The following is a 22,486-nucleotide window of genomic DNA, read 5'->3' on the forward strand; positions in this document are numbered from 1 at the left end:
ACCCTTATGGCAGAAAGCGAAGAACTAAAGAGCCTCTTGATGAAAGTGAAAGAGGAGAGTGAAAAAGTTGGCTTAAAGCTCAAGTTTCAGAAAACTAAGATCACGGCATCTGTTCCCATCACTTCATGGCAAATAGATGGGGAAACAGTGGCTGACTTTATTTCTCTGGGCTCCAAAATCACTGCAGATGGTGACTGCAGCCATGAAATTAAAAGACGCTTACTCCTAGGAAGGAAAGTTATGACCATCCTAGACAGCATATTAAAAAGCAGAGACATCACTTTGTCAACAAAAGTCCATCTAGTCAAGGCTATGGTTTTTCCAGTAGTCATGTATGGATGTGAGAGTTGGACTACAAAGAAAGCTGAGCGCTGAAGAATTAATGCTTTTGAACTGTGGTGTTGGAGAAGACGTCCCTTGGACTGTAAGCAGATCCAACTAGTCCATCCTAAAGGAAATCAGTCCTGGGTGTTCATTGGAAGAACTCATGCTGAAGCTGAAACTCCAATATTTTGGCCACCTGATGTGAAGAGCTGACTTATTTGAAAAGACCCTGATGTTGGGAAAGTTTGAAGGCAGGAGGAGACGGGAACGACAGAGAATGAGATGGTTAGATGGCATCACTGACTCAGTGGACGTGAGTTTGGGTTAACTCCAGCAGTTCATGATGGACAGGGAGGCCTGGCGTGCTGCAGTTCATTAGGTCGCAAAGAGTTGGACATGACTGAGCGACTGAACTGAACTGAAGACAAATGTATTTTAAGATAATCAACATAACAGCAATTAATATGTGTACATTAAGCAACATAATATACACCATTGTCCTGTGTAACACAGCTTTGATTTCATTTATAAATCTAAGTGTTCGTTTATTAAATATTGCATTCTGTATTTGTTAATCTTGTCATTCTTTTAAATTGATTGATCAAATGTGTTGTTTTTCTTTGGATTTACTCAAAAAGAGCCACTCAGTTTCCAAATGTGACTAGGCTATACAGAAAATACTTTATTAAAGTAATTTAAAATTCTTATAAAATGAATACTCCAGCTAAATATATATTTTAAAAATCTAGTAATAAATTGCTGATTCATAGTCAAGGTCCTGGCAATTAATTAATAAATGTATGAATGGATGGTTTGAAAAACATACTTTGTTTGATACCTCTCAGATATAGATGTGAGTAATATTTCTTGAAAATAATTTATTAATATACTTCATACATTATTTCATTTTAACTTTTTTTTTTTCTTTTTTAAGGTTTCAGCAGAGCAGCTTTGCCATTTGGGTTAGTTCGTCGAGAATTATCCTGTGAAGGTTATTCTATAGATCTGCGATGTCCAGGCAGTGATGTTATAATGATTGAGAGTGCTAATTATGGTCGGACAGACGACAAGATTTGTGATGCTGACCCATTTCAGATGGAGAATACAGACTGCTACCTCCCAGATGCCTTCAAAATTATGACTCAAAGGTAAACGTTCATGTGTTAATATCCAGTTTTAGCTACAACATCCAAATTAGTGAAAGTGTTATCATAATTCCATATTGGATGGACACTGTCCATATCTCAATGTATTCATTAAACTGAGTTAGAGTTTTCCTACTAATGTTGATTTCCATTTTATATAGATTGACATATTTATACATTGACATAGATAATGAAATAGACTGAATTATTATATGTTTTTTATATATCATACAATAAAGAGTAATCAAAATATAGTCTAGTTTTTTAAGACTTCAAAATTTTGAAATATTTTATAATATCAAGAATGCTTCAGTGTCTCGGTCTTTGGCAGTAATTGCTTCTTAATTTTTTTAATGAGTAAACTTCATTTTTCAGCAAAAATAAGCAGAATGTACACAGAATTATCATATTCCATTTACACATATGTGTAACTTCCTTAACCATTGACATCCCGACATCCCTTACCACAGTGTTACATTTGTTTTAATAGATGAGCTCACATTGACACATCATTATCACCCAAATCCTCCATTTGCATTAGGGTTCACTCTTGCTGTTGTACATTCTGTGGGTTTTGAAAAATTTATAGTGACCCTTATCTACCACTACAATATCATACAAAACATTTTGATCTAAAAATCCTGTGTCCCACCTGCTCATTCCTCCCCTAGCAACCACTGAACTTACTATTTTCTTACAGTTTTGCCTCAGTTGGAATCATGCAGTATGTAACCTTTTCAGATTGGTTTCTTTCACATAGTAATGTGCAGTTGTTTCCTCCATGTCTTTTCATGGCTTAAAAGCTCATTTTTTTTAAGTGTTAAATAATATTCCATAGTCTGGATGTACTAGAGTTTATCCATTCACTTACTGAAGGACTTGTTGATTGCTTCCAAGTTTTGGCAATTAGGAATAAAGCTTCTGTGAACATCTGTTCAGGTTTTTGTGTGGACATAAGTTTTCTGTTAATTTGGGCAAGTACCAAGAAGCATCATTTGTTGGATCTTATGGTAGGAGTGTATTTAGTTTTGTAAGAAACTGCCAAAATGTCTTTTAAAGTCGCTGTACCATTTTTCATTCCCATTGACAATGAATGAAGGGTGCTCCGTACCTTCACCAACACTTATTGTTAATGTTTTGCATGCAGTGAGTGCTTCCCAGGTGGCTCAGCAGTAAAGAATACACCTGCCAGTGTTGGAGACACAGGAGACATAGGTTCTATGCCTGGGTCAGGAAGATAATCTGGAGGAAGAAATGGCAACTCACTCTTAGTATTCTTGCATGATATTCCATGGACAGATGAGCCTGGCAGGCTGTAGTCCAAGGGGTCGCAAAGAGTCAGACATAACTGAAGCCACTTAGCACGCATGCATGCAATGACATATCATGTTGAACATCTCTGAATATACATACTCACCATTTATTTATGTTTATTAGTGAAGTGTCTGTTCTGGTCCTTTACACTTTTTTAATTGGGTTGTTTTCTTATTGTTTAGCTTTAAGAGATTTTTTATTTTTACTTCTAATTTCTTTGGGCTGTGCTGCAAGACCTGCAGGACCACAGTTCCCCAACCAGGAATCGAATCCATGCATTCTGCTATGGAAGCATGGAGTGCCAACCCCTGGACCAGCAGAGAATTCCCTTTAAGAGTTTTTTTTTTTTTTAATAAATATATTTTGGATAAGAATCCTTTCTTACATATGTCTTTTGCAAATATTTCCTCTCAACCGATGACTTGTATTAATGCTCAGTTTTAAACAAAGCAAACAAGATAAAAACAACACACTATGAAAGCTAAGAAAACTCAGTAGTGCTCATTCTCTCTCTTTCTTGATTGACAGACAGACAGAAAATGGTGATAGTTTAGTCGTCAGGTCTTATCTGGCTCTTTGTGACTCCATGGACTATAGCCTGCTAAGCACCTCTGTCTCAGGCAAGAATATGGGAGTGGGTAGCCATTTCCTTCTCCAGGGGATCTTCCTGACCCATGGAGTGAACCTGGGTCTTGTATGTTGCAGGTGGATTCTATACTGACTGGGCCACCAGGAAAGCCAAGAGAGAAAATAGATAGAGAGAATGGAAAGAAGGAAGGAAGGAAGACAGAAAGATATTTGGGTAATATACAATTGGTTAATTTTGGGTTTTAAGATTGATGTACTGGAAAGTATTATAAACTATAAAACATATGAATGATATCTCTTAACTGGAGCATTACCTTCCTACAAGTAAATAGAATATGAAAAACTGCTGCTAATGTTTATGGACTTTCTCTGCCGTAACACAGATTACCTAATTCTTGGCATCTTTTTTTGTTTTGTTTAGTACTCGTGGCATCTTCATTAGAGTTTTCTTATATTTAAGATATTAAAAGAAGATTTAGTTATGATTGAACTAAGACAGTAATATCCAGCATTTCCTGTTATTTAGAACATAAAAGGAGAAGGCAATGGCAACCCACTCCAGCTCTTGCCTGGCAAATCCCATGGACAGAGGAGCCTGATGGGCTGCCGTCTATGGGGTCGCACAGAGTCGGATACGACTGAAGCGACTTAGCAGCAGCTATGGGCTGCAGTCCATGGGCTCTAGGAGTCGGACACGACTGAGCGACTTCACTTTCACTTTCATGCACTGGAGAAGGAAATGGCAACCCACTCCAGTGTTCTTGCCTGGAGAATCCCAGGGACAGGGGAGTCTGGTGGGCTGCCGTCTATGGGGTCGCACAGAGTCGGATACGACTGAAGCGACTTAGCAGCAGCAGCAGAACATAAAAACTCTGATGGAAAACAAGTTTGACAGAGTTTATTATTATTGATTTTAGATTTTTTAAGAAAAAATACTAGGAAAGCCCTTTATCTTTCTATTCAAAGTCTTTACTCTCTCCTCTTGACTCTTTTCCTCCACTGAAAACAATCTTTTGTCCAGTTTTGTAGCTTATATGCTGCTGCTGCTGCTGTGCTAAGTCGTTTCAGTCATGTCTGACTCTGTGTGACCCCATAGACAGCAGCCCACCAGGCTCCCCTGTCCCTGGGCTTCTCCAGCCAAGAACACTGGAGTATGTTGCCATTTCCTTCTCCAATGCATGAAAGTGAAAAGTGAAAGTGGAGTCACTCAGTTGTGACTATAGCTATCCCATAGACTGCAGCCTACTAGGCTCCTCCGCCCATGGGATTTTCCAGGCAAGAGTACTGAAGTAGGTTGCCATAGTCTACCTTAAAGTAGAACAGTAGATTTTTGGGGTCTGATCAGTGTAGGCACAATGAAAACATCCAAATGTGATAAGAGCAATGAAGGAAATAACGGAAAAACTATTTTTAAAAAAATCCAGTCCCTAAGAATATGGGTACAAATTGTTGTAAAATCTCTAATTTCATGCAGAATACATATTAACATTTTTATTGATAGCACATTATAGTAAGTAGGTTTTTTTGTTAATGTTGATACTGATCAAGATATTTTTAATAAATAAGAGAATATATAATACTTCTGAAAGATTGCCATCAAAATGTTTTTATGTTTAGTTTGAAAAGAGTAGTTATTAAAAAAGTAAAATCTTATTTGCACAAATGGCACTGCGTAAATGTGTTTTGTTTTTTTGTTTTTTTTTGCACCAAAGTCCTTTATAGACGATGTTAGATTTGAAATCTAGCTTGTGAAACAAACTGCAAAACATAATTTACCTTCTTTGGAGGAATGAATTCTGTGCTCCAATAAGATAGTAATAGAACAATTTGCACACAGTATTTCAAAAATTGGGAACCGCCTATATTAGGTGGACATTTACATGTTGATCCTACTGTTCATTGGTAGTGATATGAGATGAACATCTAAAATTATGCCAGAGAGAAATAGGAAGTGAAAAATGATTATGTTTAATTACGTGTTTTTATTAGCCCGGCAGGCAAAAAGCAGTGGGAGTTAGTACAAAGAGAATCTGAAAGACCTGGCTCTGAGGAATTGTACATTGTAGGTAACTTTTGTTTATGAGTTTATACATTTAAATACATGGTTGAGTATCTATCACAACACATAAGCCTTATCCTACTTCTAAATATAATGACATGTTATAGTAAATGTACAAAATAAAATAGCAAGTAATTTTCATTGTTTTATTATATTATAAAAGCAGGGCTACTTTTTTACCGTACTTTTTTTTTTTTGAATTTTCACTGGGCTGGGTCTTCGTTGCTGGTTGAATTTTTTTCTCTGGTTGTGGCAAGCAGGAGCTGCTCTTTAGTTGCAGTGCATGGGCCTCTCATTTCAGTGGCTGCTCTTGTTGCAGAGAACAGGCTCTAGAGCATGGGCTCAGTAGTTGTGGCACATGGATTTAGTTGCCCTGTGGCCTGTGGAATCTCCCTGGAACAGAGATCGAACCCATGTCTCCTGCATTAGCAGGCAAATTGTTTACCACTAAGCCACCAGGGAAACCCTGATGACACATTTTAACGAAACTAAAATTTGTGCATATTAAATCCTGTGAAAGGGTACTGCTGTCTCCTTGTTATGAAAATTTCTTATCAATTTATGGTGTGTTAGTGAAAATAAAGAGTTCTAACACTGCCTATAGAAACTCTATTTTTAATTTGTTTTATTATATTAGTGGCTTTGCTGCTGCTGCTGCTAAGTCGCTTCAGTCGTGTCCGACTCTGTGCGACCCCATAGACGGCAGCCCACCAGGCTCCCCGTCCCTGGGATTCTCCAGGCAAGAGTACTAGAGTGGGTTGCCATTTCCTTCTCCAATGCATGAAAGTGAAAAGTGAAAGTGAAGTCGCATAGTCGTGTCCGACTCTTCTCGACCCCATGGACTGCAGCCCACCAGGCTCCTCCGTCCATGGGACTTTCCAGGCAAGAGTACTGGAGTGGGGTGCCTTTGCCTTCTCCAATTAGTGGCTTTATAATTATGTAATCAACACAGTGACGATTAAAATGTTAACATTTTATTGACAAGTAATACAGTGTTAAGATGACTTAAATAATGAGTTTCACAGTGGTAATTTATCAGTACTCCATTCTGTGTATGTTAGATTAAAAACCCTAAAGGAAGTCTACCATATCTGACTGTTATATAGTTTCAAATAACTGTGAGAAAAATAGGTAGACAATATTTTTGCAACTGAAATATTACAGAATAATTATTGACTATGTAGAATACTTGTCCCTTTTTAAAGATACTCTTTCAGTATTTACAAATAAAGTAAGAGCTTTTTCACCAAATCCTAATAATTTGGCAAAAATTTTCCATTTATAATCATCAAAAGATATGTTAATAATTTTTAAAATCAGACTTTTTTTCTTTAATGTAGGAAATTCCTTTTTGGAAAGAGTTTTTTTTTTCTATTGTATTTGAAACTCCCCACTTTTTGCATATAATAATAGATAACACAGAAATTTCAATGCCATGAATATATGTTTATATTTTACTTCAAGGCTTTCCTACCTGCCTTCCTCACTGTCATCACTTCACCAGTTAAGAGTCAACTAAATAAATACACTCGTAATTCTTTGTGGTAAAAGTGTTAATAATTGTTATTTGTTCTCCATTTTATATTTCCTGCTTATTTAAAACTATGCAACCAAGAATTTTTTAGTAACTGATTCTGTTATCTTTTAAGTACATTGAATGGCTCATCCTGAAAAGTAAGAAATAAAACTCTTTCCTAAATGATAAGTGTTTTAATACTCTATAAAATAATCACCATTAGAGATAATTTTTAGCACTGTGAAGATAATTGTTGTGAGTTCACTTAAATATGAAATAGTTTCAACACTTTGAATTCATTAAGGCAAATAAAACAAAAACCCTCTTACTACTCATCAAGTACTCGAAAGCATTTGGTGAATAAGTAAATTAGAATTTTGCTAAAAATAGTGTTTGTTTGTAGCATTGGGTACAATCTAGTTAAAGTGATGTGCTAAATTTGTTTCTAAGTTACTCTTCTGTTAATTTTTTATAACTGTCTCTGTTCATTTCTTCACTCTAAGAATTTGCCAGTTCTCATCCAGGTAGTCTGTTGCCTTAGATTATGGTTTGCAGTTGCCCTTAACGTTTGTTTTAGCACTCTGGTCAAGAGATCGGAAAGTGAGAAAGCATGTAAATGTTTACTGCGTTTAAAAAAAATAATAAATATTGGGTTAATGGGCATGCTCCTGTTGCTGCTAAGTCGCTTCAGTCGTGTCCAACTCTGTGCTACCCCATAGACGGCAGCCCACCAGGCTCCCGTCCCAGGGATTCTCCAGGCAAGAACACTGGAGTGTGTTGCCATTTCCTTCTCCAATGCATGAAAGTGAAAAGTGAAAGTGAAGTCGCTCAGTCATATCTGACTCTTAGCGACCCCATGGACTGCAGCCTACCAGGCTCCTCCGTCCATGGGATTTTCCAGGCAAGAGTACTGGAGTGGGGTGCCATTGCCTTCTCCGAATGGGCATAGGTAGGTTCAGTTTTTCAGAATCTGAACTCATACTATTAGATGTACATCAGTGTACCTTTCTCATTGCAGAGAGGTTCTAAAAGTAATCTGTACTGCCCTTGAGAAGATGGTAAAAATATTCCTCAGTTCTTCCCTGTGGTGGGAAAGGTATATTTTGGGTAACTGATTCCAAGATAAGTCCTTTTGTTTGTGTGGAAATTACCCAAGGAAAGTAAAATAGTGCCCTAGGCTTAGGGAACTAGCCTGATTCTTTTTAAGATTTTAACCAATTTTTTTAAGCCCACTTATAGATACCAACTGGATAGAACCTCATAGAACAACTACAGTAGGTTTCTTATTAAATAAAATTGATTATATTTTTGGTTGTTAAACTACCAATTTAAATTCCTCTAAGTTGGGAAGCCTGGTGGAATATAAATAAGTAGTTAAGCGATCCATTGTTAATACAGATCTGGCACTCAAAAGAGTGTTGAAAGAAGAACATACATATGAAGCAAACATAAATGTAAGGTTGGTAGTTTTAGCTGAATAGATGACAGTACAGAGGTTATGCAGTTGGTATGTGCAAAAGCTCTAGAGAACCCCTACACTTAAGGGGAAAAGGTAAAGGTACCATCTAGGAAACCAGAATGAGAACAGGAGGGTAATGTCTCATAGTGAAGTGAAGTGAAGTCGCTCAGTCGTGTCCAACTCTTTGTGACTCCATGGACTGTTGCCTACCAGGCTCCTCAGGCGACAGTCCATGGAGTTTTTCAGGCAAGAGTACTGGAGTGGGTTGCCATTTACTTCTCTAGGGGATCTTCCCGACCCAGGGATCGAATCTGGGTCTCCTGCATTGCAGGCAGACGCTTTACCATCTGAGCCACAAGGCAGCACTAAAGTATAAGAGAGATTCATTTTTTCCCCTATTGATGCTGAAGAATTTTATTCTACTTAAATAAAAGAACATACTAGGATTTTCAGGATAGGAGAGTTTCAGCATGGAAATCGGCAAAGCAGCATTCAGCCTTGCATAGACCAGAAGAATTAGGTACTACTCTACAGTCACAGGCATCCAAGAAAGGAATAAACACTAGATTAATGAAGTAGGAGTACAGTTCAGAGATCCTTAACTTAAGGGAAAAAAGTCTAGCTTTTTGAACATGGGAACAATTTAATAAATTAAGTAAGAGACAAAACTGATTTCAGAGCCTAGATCTTGTCTAAAAAGTTTGGGTTGATGAAACTAAGCTTGATGAGTAGGGACCAAATTAATGTATTCCCATCCTGTACCCCATTCAATAACTTCGGTATCCTTGAATTTTCTTCTTTTAAACTTTTCAATGCCCCAACCTATTATCTTTAAATTTGATAATTGCATTTTAACATTGTTAATACAATAGCAATTCAAACGGTGATGATTTCTTGTGTGCATGCGCATATGATAAAAGGTGTCATTTTATATATATGTGCATTACTTTTTTGTTTTCTGTTCCATGATTCTTTATGTTACAGTAGGTCATAGAATTAGACTGAAAAAATGCGCACATTAACTTTTTCACCTCTCTTCTTGCTATGAAGCAGGACAGACAACTAGGGACCCTTTTTATGAAGGAAAAAACGTAGGCCATTGCTTCTATTTTAAGAGAGTTATTGAATAACAGATTGTTGGAACTGCTGAGAAATTTGGGACTCATCATACTGTAGTTCTCTCATTTCACACTGAAAAGTCAACTGTCATTGCAGTCAAAGCACTCATTCACATTTGTAGCACATATATTCTCCTCACTTATTTTTAAAATATCCTTGGGAAGAAATGGGCAATATGATACCCTCTTTTTACTTTGTGAACCTTGAAAAAGGTTGAATTATTCGTCTCAGAGGCTAAAACCTCAAAGTATCTATATCTGGAACCTCATTAATATCCTAGTTGCATGAAAATTGATTTTAAATAATATTTAATAATCATTTTAAAATAATTCTGTTATCTAGGTTTTGTATATATACTTCTGTTGTTTTCAAGTATACTAACAGATACTGTGTATAAAATATTTAAAGAAAGGAGATACTTAAATGCATGCACAGTTCCACACAAAACCCTCGTATGACAACTGATGGATGTTAGAAGATTCTCAGAAGTTAAACAAGAAAATTCATTAAATTCCAGTTGCAATTCTACAAGTGTTCTCTGGCTAACTTTAATGATTATAGATTTCAGTGTAGGCATGCTCTCCTTGACATAAAACCCTTTCCAATTTTATACTGATGGTTCAGTCTTTATAAAGAAACTTTATGTGTAAGTTAGAGCTATATGAAGGAGGTTTTATTTCTTTGTTCCCTGATCTCTTTATAGGTATTGATAAACTTAAAACCTGTCTAAGATATTTATATCCCTTTCATATTAATTTTTAGTGGGAAAAATTAGTTAAATCTGCCTTATCTAATTCGATGTTTTATAATATTTTAGGGGTTGGCATATTTTATTTTTGTATTATTATCCATACTTGCTAGTCAGGGGTACCCTTCTCTTGCTTCAGATCAGATCAGTCGCTCAGTCGTGTCTGACTCTTTGCGACCCCATGAATAGCAGCACGCCAGGCCTCCCTGTCCATCACCAACTCCCAGAGTTCACTCAGACTCATGTCCATCGAGTCAGTGATGCCATCCAGCCATCTCATCCTCTGTCATCCCCTTCTCCTCTTGCCCCCAATCCCTCCCAGCATCAGAGTCTTTTCCAATGAGTCACCTCTTCGCATGAAGTGGCCAAAGTACTGGAGTTTCAGCTTCAGCATCATTCCTTCCAAAGAAATCCCAGGGCTGATCTCCTTTAGAACGGACTGATTGGATCTCCTTGCAGTCCAAGGGACTCTCAAGAGTCTTCTCCAACACCACAGTTGAAAAGCATCAATTCTTTGGTGCTCAGCCTTCTTCAGAGTCCAACTCTCACATCCATACATGACCACAGGAAAAACTATAGCCTTGACTAGACGAACCTTTGTTGGCAAAGTAATGTCTCTGCTTTTGAATATGCTATCTAGGTTGGTCATAACTTTCCTTCCAAGGAGTAAGCGTCTTTTAATTTCATGGCTTTCTCTTGCTTAGTATATTTATTCAGTGAACCTCTTCATTCTCATAGGGTTTAAGCCTGCATTTCTGAGAAACTGCAGTCTTACCTTTATGCTGTTTATCCCAAGTGTTTTTATCTGTGTTGTCAAGTTTATCAACCATTTTCCATTAAGATAAAATGCATCTGGGGAAAAATAAATAAATACTACTAACTCATCATCTATGTGATGTATTTAGGTTATTTTCTGTTGAGTGATGGATTTGCGCTAATTCTTTCTCTCTTGGCTTAGTTTGTTTTAAGACAACTAACTGGAATTACAAACATCTCTCTTTGTCCAAGGATTGGGAGGTTACAATACAAATTCTTGAACCTTAGTACAGTAAATAACCATTAAAGCTGTTACTGATATATCTAATTGAACACATACTTTGCATGTCACTTCAGTTCAGTTCAGCTGCTCAGTCATGTCCAATTCTTTGTGACCCCATGAATCGCAGCACGCCAGGCCTCCCTGTCCATCACCAACTCCCAGAGTTCACTCAAACTCCCGTCCATCAAGTCGGTGATGCCATCCAGCCTTCTCATCCTCTGTCGTCCCCTTCTCCTCCTGCCCCCAATCCCTCCCAGCATCAGAGTCTTTTCCAATGAGTCAACTCTTCGCATGAGGTAGCCTAAGTACTGGAGTTTCAGCTTTAGCATCATTCCTTCCAAAGAAATCCCAGGGCTGATCTCCTTCAGAATGGACTGGTTGGATCTCCTTGCAGTCCAAGGGACTTCTCAAGAGTCTTCTCCAACACCACAGTTCAAAAGTTCTTTGGTGCTCAGCTGTCTATATAGTCCAGCTCTCACATCCATACATGACTACTGGAAAAACCATAGCTTTGACTAGACTGACCTTTGTCGGTAATGTCTTTTCTTCCAGGAAGCAAGCATCTTAATTTCATGGCTGCAGTCACCATCTACAGTGATTTTGGAGCCCAAAAAGATAAAGTCTGTCACTGTTTCCATTGTTTCCCCATCTGTTTGTTATGAAGTGATAGAACTGGATGCCATGATCTTAGTTTTCTGAATGTTGAGTTTTAAGTCAAATTTTTCACTCTCCTCTTTCACTTTCATCAAGAGGCTCTTTGGTGGAAGGTCAGATATCATATTACAATTTGAATGTGTCCTTTGGGACATATAATATATGTCAGGTGGTAGAGGAATAATATTTAAAATGTATGGAATCGAAAGCTAGACTATAAAATTCTTCTAGTCATTGAATGTGTAAAACTGCAAGTGGGAGATTTGGTTCTTATTGATAACTAATCAAAACTGAAGTTCTTTCCTGTATATTCTTGGTGGATTATATACAGAACATAGAGAACAGATCAAAGGTAGTATGTATAATTATAAATGCACCATACTGTTCTCCTTTTTTAATGAGTATCATATAAAACAAAATCTATCAGAATACCTGTGTTTGTGGAGCACATACTATTAGCATTTCAATGAATATGAGCACATTGTAGGTTTTTACTTAATGTATCCACACCATTAATAATGAAAAATAAATTTTGATCCGCAGTTTAGGTAGAAAAGAAAAATTATAGAAAGTAATAATATGAAATTGTGAAGAGACATTCTTGAGATATTTGGTGAAAAAAATATTAAGGAAAGTATTGTAAATGAATGGAAACCAATTAAATTATTAAAATGTTATTTTCGTTTTCTGTGGTTTGTTACTGTGATACTTGTAGGCTTTTAAAAATTAGTGATGTTTGTTGTGCTTTCCCTTTTTTTCCTAAATAATTATTCACTTTGGTACTGTATTTTCTACTTGTAATTTTTTCTTAAAGTGGTAACCCTGTTTTATAAGATGTAGACTTTATATATAAACTAGAATCCACTCCTATTTTATTTATAATGTGTTACTAGAAATTGGCACACTTTTCCACTATACAGTCTTAGGTTAATGTGTGCATTTCAGGATATTTCTTTCTTTTTAATTGTATTTTATTTTGTCTCCTTTATATCCCAAAGATTTAGGGTTTGAAAGGAGAAATTGAAAAGTTAAAATTTTAACAAATCAGTTTATTAATTTAATTAAGTAGATAGCAAAATATGTATTCATTCAATAAAAGGGCTGAGATAGGAAAACATTAGCATTTTTACATTTTTTGTTAAATGCTTGGTTTGAAGCATTTCTATTATAATATAAACTAAGGGAGTTTTAAGCTATATGAGGTTTAAACAAGCACTCAAGAAATTATACTAATGGGCTTTGTTTTTATATTTTCTTTCCACTGTCCAGTTTCCCAAGTTTGGAAATTTCCTTCACCCCCACTTCCGACCCCTATTAAAACCTTTATGTAACAGAAAACATAATTTTTAAATTATGATGATTTCATAGTAATCATTAAATGATTAATAATGATTTCAGTGGATTTCTGTAACATCATCAAAAATCTTTTGATAAATCAAAGGTTTGTTTTTAGTTTTACTCTCAGAACTTTTCAAAACAATACAGCAAGAGGATGGAAGAGAATGAATTCTAAATTTTCTATCACATTTAAAAATTTTCTCATTTTATTCCACACATTAAATTATTTTATGATACAGTCCTAAGATGTTATCATTGTTAATTAATAGAATTCTGTGTATATAATCTGAAAGACTGTTTATAAGTAACTTGAAGTCTAGCTGCAAGTCATTGTGTGGGTGAGTCTATACCTTTTAAAACTATATAATCAGGTATGTTGGGTCGAGATATAGATTATGGTCATTGCAAATATATTATCTGATGCTTTGGTTTAGAACCTTTATATGTGCATTTCAGTTTCTTTCAACCCTTGACAAGTAGACCTTTATTAAGCTGTGATGATTACTGAATATGAAATGTAACCAAGATTATTTTTATTCAAATATAATTTAAATATTCATCAAAGAGAAGTTATGCTTGAGACTGACAGCGACTATTAACATCAAAAAATATAATTAACTGCATTGGGTATCATGAAGCAGAGTTAGCCAAATAGCCGAGAGGTCTAATTGCTCTAGAGTTTGAGAAGCATTGGTTTTATTTTATGCTGTAGCTGTGGAATTAATAGTAATGTGGTTTCCTATGTGGGCCAATTAAAAACTGCCTGTTAAGGTTCATTGCTCCATAGGAAACCCATTGAATATCGCTTAGTAAACAGGATTGACATATCAGTGTGTACAAGAAGATAAAATACAATAAAAACCATGAAAATGAGAAGTGGTAGTAAAAGAACTGTTTTTGCAAACAGTCCATTAAACTCTTTACAGTTATAGCATTGCAGTGGATATTATGGTATGCCCCCCAGATTCCCGCTTCAGACCAGGCCATTTTCCCCCTCAGCTGTCAAGGGAGTTACCTGAGGAGGGGCTCAAAGTGAGTCCCTGCCCAGGAACTGCCATGGGCTAAAGGGATATAAATCCTTCTCCCTAGAGGAATTCCACTGAATGCCAGAGTGCCAAAGGTTGGCCTCCTCATTTTTGCTGCATTTTAACACGTTCCTGAAGAGCTGTCCCAAGCTCAGAGCTCCCACCCCCGAGGAATTTGCTAAGCCTTTATTTGCAGCCAAATTGTACTTCTCAGACTACCTAATCCTGCTTCAGTTAAGGCTTCACTGATAGTTCTAAGGACATTATAAGCATCTCAGAGACTGTGGCTCAAATTTTGCTTCCCGTGTTAGCCAACCTAAGAAAGGTAGTAGTAGTAATTATAAAAACAAGTCCTATTAGTGTTATTGGTTACAGATATTAAAGAAGTCTGACGATTAAAAACTAAAACAGTTTAAACCACATTTTAAAAATGCCCAATTCATGTCTAAAACGTGACATTTTACATTCTAAAGTTTATCTTTTGTCATCTTGTCCTTTGTGTGATGCTATTCTGCGTTTTAGTTGAATACAAAAGGAAAGTATTACTGATTGAACCCAGAAGATTTTTTTCTTGTCCAGGATGTAGTGATGTAAATAAGTGGCAGACATTCTAATGGCATCTTGACAGTAATGAAGGTGCTAAAATGGAAGAGCTAAAGGGTCAAAGATAAGAGCAGTAGCAAGATCGTCCAGTGTTCCTTTTCATAATAATGACATCAAGTATGTTTAATAAACTATTATTTCTAACAAAATATGTAGTGTTATGTATGAGTGTACTATTTTAAGTATTAGACTACTTTTTGTAAATAATTCTAAAACTCTGGCTATAAAATGTGCAACTTCAGATACAGATTTACAGATAATCTTGTATTTAGCTGTATTTTTCGTAAGACATTAAAATCTAAAAATAGCAGTAGATTTTTTTTTAAATTTAAATTTATTTATTTTAATTGGAGGCTAATTACTTTACAATATTGTATTGGTTTTGCCATACATCAACATAAATCCGCCACGGGTATACACATGTTCCCCATCCTGAACCCGTCTCCCACGTCCCTCCCCGTACCATCCCTCTGGGTCATCCCAGTGCACCAGCCCCAAGCATCCCGTATCCTGCATTGAACCTGGACTGGCAATTCTTTCTTACATGATATTAAACATGTTTCAATACCATTCTCCCAATCATCCCACCCTCTCCCTCTCCCACAGAGTCCATAGACTGTTCTATATATCTGTGTCTCTTTTGCTGTCTCGCATACAGGGTTATCATTACCATTTTCTAAATTCCATATATATGCGTTAGTATACTGTATTGGTGTTTTTCTTTCTGGCTTACCTCACTCTGTATAATAGGCTCCAGTTTCATCCACCTCATTTTAATGTGTACAATATAATTAGGTAGACATTTCATCTTTAATTTGCAGTGATAAAGGTGTTTTCCTGGTCATTCATTATTGAGTATGCTTACCCTGTTTATGTCTGTGGCCTAAGAGGGCATGTTAGCTTCAGAAGAGCAGTGTTGCCATTTCACAGCACACAGCCCTGTACTCCCAAAGCCTTTACATGGTGTTAGTGGTATTTAAAACTCTTGAGTCTAACATTTTATAGGTCATGATGATCTGAGCTTTCATGATGAACTGAGCTTTCATGATGAACTGAGCTTTCACTATGAACTGAGCTTAGTTACTGATATGAAGCTAATTTAGGCTAGGAATGTTACATGGAATGGAAGCCTTCTGCCTTCAACTGTTAGAAACTTAAGCAAACCATGTAAATCAGAGTTTTACATGGTTATAGAACTATGCTTCACTTCTGAAAATTATCTTTCATTCATTGATTTATGCTTCCAAGTAATTACTGAGTTGTGTGGTGGGCAAACTAATGTGTCAAACACGCTAAGATATTTGGGAACAATTGGTAAGAAAATATATATTTTTAAGTGTACACACTGGCGTTTCTGAAGTCAGTACGTTTTAGAATAAAGCACAATGTGGTTCAAAGATGCTTAAAGCATATGCTCCCCCTTCCAAGATATTATAATCTGTAAAGAAGATTAGATACATACAGAAATAACTCTGATACCAGATCTTTCAGATAGCACAGTAGATGTCTAAAAACTGATAGAGAAAGGAAAGGGATGTGCAATGCAGTGAGGTAGGAAAATGTTGAGGGAGTACTGAGTAGGTCTATTAAAGGAATTATACAACTTCTGTCCTCACTTTTTTAAACTTTCTAGACCACACTGCATCTTATTAATGTTCTCCTTCCTTTGGGGTGTTCTGAATTCTCTTCTTGCAATTAGACTACACAGGAAAGGATTTTTCAAAGATTGAGTTCTTTATATATTTCTCAAAATTAAGAAATAGTTACATAAAATATTATATTTAAAATTTTAAACTCTGTAATATAGAAAAATAGCACTAGGGTTTTAAGCCCTTCATATGGACTCTGAGAACAACAAAGTTTCACTTACAGAGAATGGTAAAACATAATTTCATATCCATATGTTTATTTTCTGCTTCTTAGATTTTGTTTGGATGTGGTATAATAAGTGTATAACTGTGCTTTCAAATTGTAGGTAATTCTGTAACTAGGGTATAGCAGCAGATAATGTCTTGTATCACTGTTTCTAGTACCGGAACCACCAGTGGATATAAAATTATCTTTTCCTTCCTTCCATCCTTTCTTTCTTTCTATCAGTTTAGGTATCTATCATTTATCTATCTGATTTTAGATAATTTTTGCCTTTGTGACTGAGATGTAGCAGAGGGCACTTGCCTTGATCTGTGCTTTTTTAAAAAACGAGCACTTTTGGTAATACACTGTAGACTGAATGCTTATGGGTAGGTGTTCAGTTATGGAGAATGCCATCAGCAATGCCTTGTTGCTTTCTTATCAGCTACTTCCTGCTGTCAGCTTGGCACTTCTTTCAATAGAAAAGGATTTGCATCAAATGTAATGCCTTATTATATACAGCTAACATGGGGTTTTTAATTGTGCAAACACAGGAGACTCCTGCAGTGATAGTCAGTTTGATAAAAGGATTAGATTATGAATATTTTGTCATGATTAAACATTAGTTCTGATTTATCAGAAGTAAGCCAGTGAAATTTGCCATATATTTATCAGTTAGGTGAGACTCCATTAATTTTGAGAGTGTATGAACCACAGAGTATCCACCTCTTTATAATTCTCTGATGAATTTGATTGTTTATATTCAGATTATGAGTATTAAAGATTGTTTTTAGCCTTCTGCACCTGCTCTACTACTGAGTATCCCATGAGTCTGTGGTTCCAGGCTTTTGTTTTTATTGTTTTTCGTCTCTTGTCTTACAGAATACTTAGGTAAACATCTCTACAAAATTTCTGCAGTTTTTATTAATGTAAATGACATTAGTATGTACCAACAGGAGATTTTCAGTTGTTCCTTCAATTAAAAAACCCTCAGTAAAACATAGAGGAATGAGAATTCCAATTTAGGAAGTAGTTACTGAGTGAGCACTTTTTGCCCTAAATAGGACTAGGCATTCCAAGGAATTTAAAAGAAGCCTAACAGTATCTAACTGTGGAGATAAGACTAGGGTCCTAGAAACAGCTGAAGGCATTCATGGTATGAGAACTGATACAATGAAGTGCCTAACACTCTTTGGGGGTGTTTGAAAAAGAATATAAACAAAAACATAAGGAGTTTACAGCTTAATTTTAAACATGGAAAATACTGGTGAGTTAAATAACAATTGTATGCAAAATATAGAATAGAGCCACAAAGCAGAATATGATTAATTGCCAAATTAATTATATAGACAGTTAACTGCCATAGGGAAAGGAGAGAAAGATCGCTTCAGGTTCGCGTAAATGGGGAAGAGTTGAATACTGTTTGGCCAGAATAGTTGATGTGCTAGCCTTTTCTTCCTCTTGCTTAGTACATGCTTCTTGCAAATGTGCGTTTCTTCTTTGGCTTGCATTAAGGGCATCACTGTGAGTTGGAATATAGGAGATGCTCAGACTATTAGTCTGGTGTCCTCAGTTCAAAAAATGCTCTACCCTCAGAGAAAAGATTCTTCAAATGGTTCTTCCATAAGGGAAAAATAGCTCAAGAAGTGTATAGACAGTGTTTTCTGTGAGAATTCAGATGCATCTTTTTAAATTAGAATAACATAAGGATAACAAGATTATGTTTTTTATGAGGCACAAAGTTAGACCACATAATTAATAAAAAAGATTCATGACTTGCAGAATAATTGCATAGCATTTTGTTTTCCGAGAGTTATCCCTTTGTTGACCATTAACACTATGTATTTCCCTGTCCTCCAGCATTAATGTATCAGTTCAGTTCATATTATTAAGATACTGCTCACTTTTGCTTTTTCGTCTCCCTTTTACACAAAACATTTCTATATACTTTTTATAAGCTTTATAAGTTGCATGAGGAAAATAAATTACTGTAAAATAAAAGTAATAAAAAGTGCATTTAACTGAAAAACAAGTTTGATGAGGAAAGAATGTACTAAAAGTTGTGAAAGATTTCTTACTGAAAGAATTCATTTTGGGTAAAGAACAGCAGTGCTTTCTTGCCTCTTGATTAAAAAAAAAAAATGAGCACATACAGAATGTAGTCATTTTAATAAAAAGCAAAAAAAAATTTCCTGAGTCAATTTTAAATACTTTAACAAAAATTGTATTTTTTTGACATTACTTTTGCCTAGATAGTAGATTTTTTAAGGCCACATCACCAAAAGTCTTATGAATTTGTTTCTGTGCTTTCATTTTGATTACCTAGGAAGTTGTGTGAACATTAGCTGCTGTACTGTAATCAAAGTGAGGTCTGTAAAAGAAGAAATTTATTAGCTGTCAATTAGACTAGAGATGAATTTCTTTTATATGCAGAGATTTATATTAGACTGAATAAATGACATCTCATGAAACATCTTGGGAGGCAGAAAAAAATATTTATGGTATAATTTTCCTGTTTGTCAAAATCACATCTAAACCAAGGGTGTTATCTTTAAGGGGAATTTAAAATAGGAACAACAAAAATCTAGTTTACTCAATTTTGCCCTCTAAAACTCCTTTTAGTTGCATGTTCTTTTGCATTATTTCAAACTCTAATCCTCTGAGCGGGCAATTAACAGACCAGAAAAGCCATTTGTGAAAAAGAAGAGCCATAAGAGTGAAAATATTTCTTCACGGAATGATCTTTAAGAAGTAAATAATTACAGAAGGCAAAGATTTTGGATGACCAGTCTAAATCTGAGGATAATTAGAAGGAATAGAGTATGAAAATCAAAATGCTTGAAATATACAACAATTCTAATAACAAGACTAATTAAATATTTAGGAACCAAAAATCCCCTCACAATTTGAGGAAAAATAACCCATGACAAAAGGGTCTGTAACTTTGCAGATAATTAGCAAGGGTTATCGAAAGGAAAAACATCATAGATTGGCTCCAAGGCTCTGCAAGGTCATGTCTTATTATGCTGTGTCTTTTATATGGTCTGGTAACAAGTTTCTTGCTAAATTTAATCTAACTAGGTCATCCCATAGTGATTTCCCATTTCCCTTGTTAAAAAAATGTGATAGTTTCTGCAAGTACAAACTATAGTAGGTTAACATTTTTATAAATAATTGTTCTTAATTGATACAGGTCATAATTTTTTGAATTATTAAAAGCAGAGGTCTTGAAAATTTGGACTCAGAAGCAGTATTTTTAAAGTACTTCAAATATTTATAGTTTTTATCCTCACTTAAATTATCTTGTTCTTTTCATTAAGTAGTTAGACCTGATGACCCTGTGAATGAACCAGTCTCAGTGGCATGCTTTGTAAATAAATATTTCTTATTTTGCTATTAAAAGCAAGTGCATTTTTGTTGAATATGCATTTCTACAAACAAGAGATTTTGTACTGGATTAATAAGGCTCTGAGTCCAGCCTAATTTGCATTAAACTGACCCCAAGGTCCAGTAAAAACTGCAAGGAATTTCAAAGGTTCCTAAAACATAGAGAGTTGTTTTTAGAAAATCAGCATTGCCATTTCAAAAACCTTATTTTAGTAATTAATGTGGAATTTTTGAGGGGTTGTTTTTGAGTTTCTGAGATGCAAATTTAACTATAAATATTAAAGAATGCATACTTTGTGGTTTTAATTCCTAATACAGAATGATTATGGAAGGTATCAGTTTCATGTTATCCCTGTTTTCAACACAGTAAAAACTAGAATGACAACCTTCTGGATAAAAGCCTACACAGGATTTTATATCAAGCTTTTGTTGATTTTCTGTAGGTTACCTGATACTTATTTTTTTCATTTTCTATTCTTACATATTTGTTACATATGATAAATTTTTTCAGTCAAATAGGTTTATATTTAAAATTGATAGGCCAGAAAAATAATTTGTAGTTTTGCGTATAGTTATTTAAATAATAAATTGACTTTTTCTATACTTTTTTTTCAAATACAATTGCAAAGATTAAATCACAGTCACAATTTTTAAAAAATTAGGACTATATTTCAAATTTTTGAAAATACCAGTATATAGGAAAAGGAATGCAATAAAATTATATATTATTTTTCCAAATTATGTATCCACGCATGTATCAGCATTCAAATATATTTTCCTAGAGATTAGGGTAGCAACTTCATTTCAATAATTCAGTTTCATTTCAAGGATTTTAGAACACTTTAGAAAGCACAATATATAATTCTTTGAGTGTAACATCCTAACATGCCTAAAGAATTAAATACTATATGATGGATAGAAATCTTCTACAATACACAAATTATTAAATAAATTATGAGAACATAGTTATGTGACAAATGGGAACATTACTTTAGGAGACCTCTTTTTTATCATATTAATTACACATCATTTAGCTTCCTAATGTTATGTTTATATAGCAATTAGTTAGGCTCACAAATCATCATTAATAAATATTTAAAGAAAGCAGGACCCACTTTCCTTAGCTGTTCAGAATGGAAGTTTAGGTGATAAAAGAGCATTTCATTATACAGTTTAAAAAAAAGGCTTTAAAAAAAAAAACTCAGTTTCCCTCTTTTATCTGTGAGGATCGTTGTAATTTTATATTTTGGGTCATAACTTCTTTTTATCCCCTCACTTTATTTGATTGCTTTGTTTGAGAAAATTTATTTGGGAACGTAACTATTCATGTTTTAAGGTTATCTGCTATGTGTGTAGAAAATATACAGTAAATATGGACTCAGAAAGACAGGGTCCCAGTGCCTGGAGTACTGCATTCCTTGATCATTTGGAATTGTTAGTGCATGCAAAAGTTATTTGGAAGATAAAAGGTACTTTTTCCTCCACCCTTTAAATTAGATCTGTCTCCCTAGTGTTGTATTATTGGCTTTTGTGATACAAAACTCTATCCAAATTGACAGAATTCTCTGAGAATCAAGTACAGCTGATTGAAGCAGAATTAGATGTTTGATATTTATTTTCTAATAACTTTATTTACAAGCAGCAGTAATCAGATTAACCATTCATCATTATTCATTCAAAAGCAACTACTGAATTGTTATTATGTACCAGGCATATAATCACCTCCAATAAAAATGTATAGCCTGACAGTTACCTTTTTTCTTTATTTTCATTTTATTTTTCTGTCCTCTCTAGTAATGTTTGTAAATTTTAAAAATTTGTGTGCTTGAAGATAATAAAATTTACTTATTGACATATGATAATTTTTTGGTAATTGAGACTCAAGAATGAATATCATTTCTAGTCTGTTAATTAGGGGATGGGTTTATAGTATCAACTGTAGGCATTCTGTCCAGTTAGAAAAGTGCAGATTCCCCATTTGGATGTGGTTTAAACTCTTCCAAAGTACCCCTGTGAATGTGGTGTTTACATTTGGCCCTTTGGAAAGGAATATCATCACGTTACCCTTTTTCCTTGAAAGCATTTATTTCATCTCCAGAAGGTATCTCAAGAAAGAAACAGACTTGTTATTACTCGTATTTTATAATTGAATTTAAAAAATAACAGATGCCACTAAGAAATTGAAATTATTGGAGCAATCTACACTACACATACATTCTCAATAAAGAATTGGTCTAATTCTAGAGGGTGACTCCAAATTTCAGCAAACACTAATTTTTAGTTTCTGTCATGATACATTGAGCTTTTCTGTTGAATG

General features: G+C 35.0%; 1 protein-coding gene across 33 annotated transcripts in view; it reads left to right on the top strand.

Annotated features, from left to right (window-relative positions):
- Nucleotides 1–22,486, top strand: part of ADGRL2 (adhesion G protein-coupled receptor L2) — a 306,832-nt gene that overhangs the window by 220,968 nt on the left and 63,378 nt on the right. For all 33 annotated transcript variants that reach the window (XM_086394356.1, XM_086394341.1, XM_086394364.1 and 30 more), the window contains one exon: nt 1,259–1,472. In XM_086394356.1, coding sequence (XP_086250482.1) covers nt 1,259–1,472 — 214 coding nt within the window. The remainder of the gene's footprint in view (nt 1–1,258; nt 1,473–22,486) is intronic.

The sequence above is a fragment of the Bos grunniens genome, chromosome 3 (assembly GCF_055505025.1).
Source record: "Bos grunniens cultivar Pamir isolate PY7600 chromosome 3, Bosgru_T2T1.0, whole genome shotgun sequence".
NCBI lineage: Eukaryota > Metazoa > Chordata > Mammalia > Artiodactyla > Bovidae > Bos > Bos grunniens.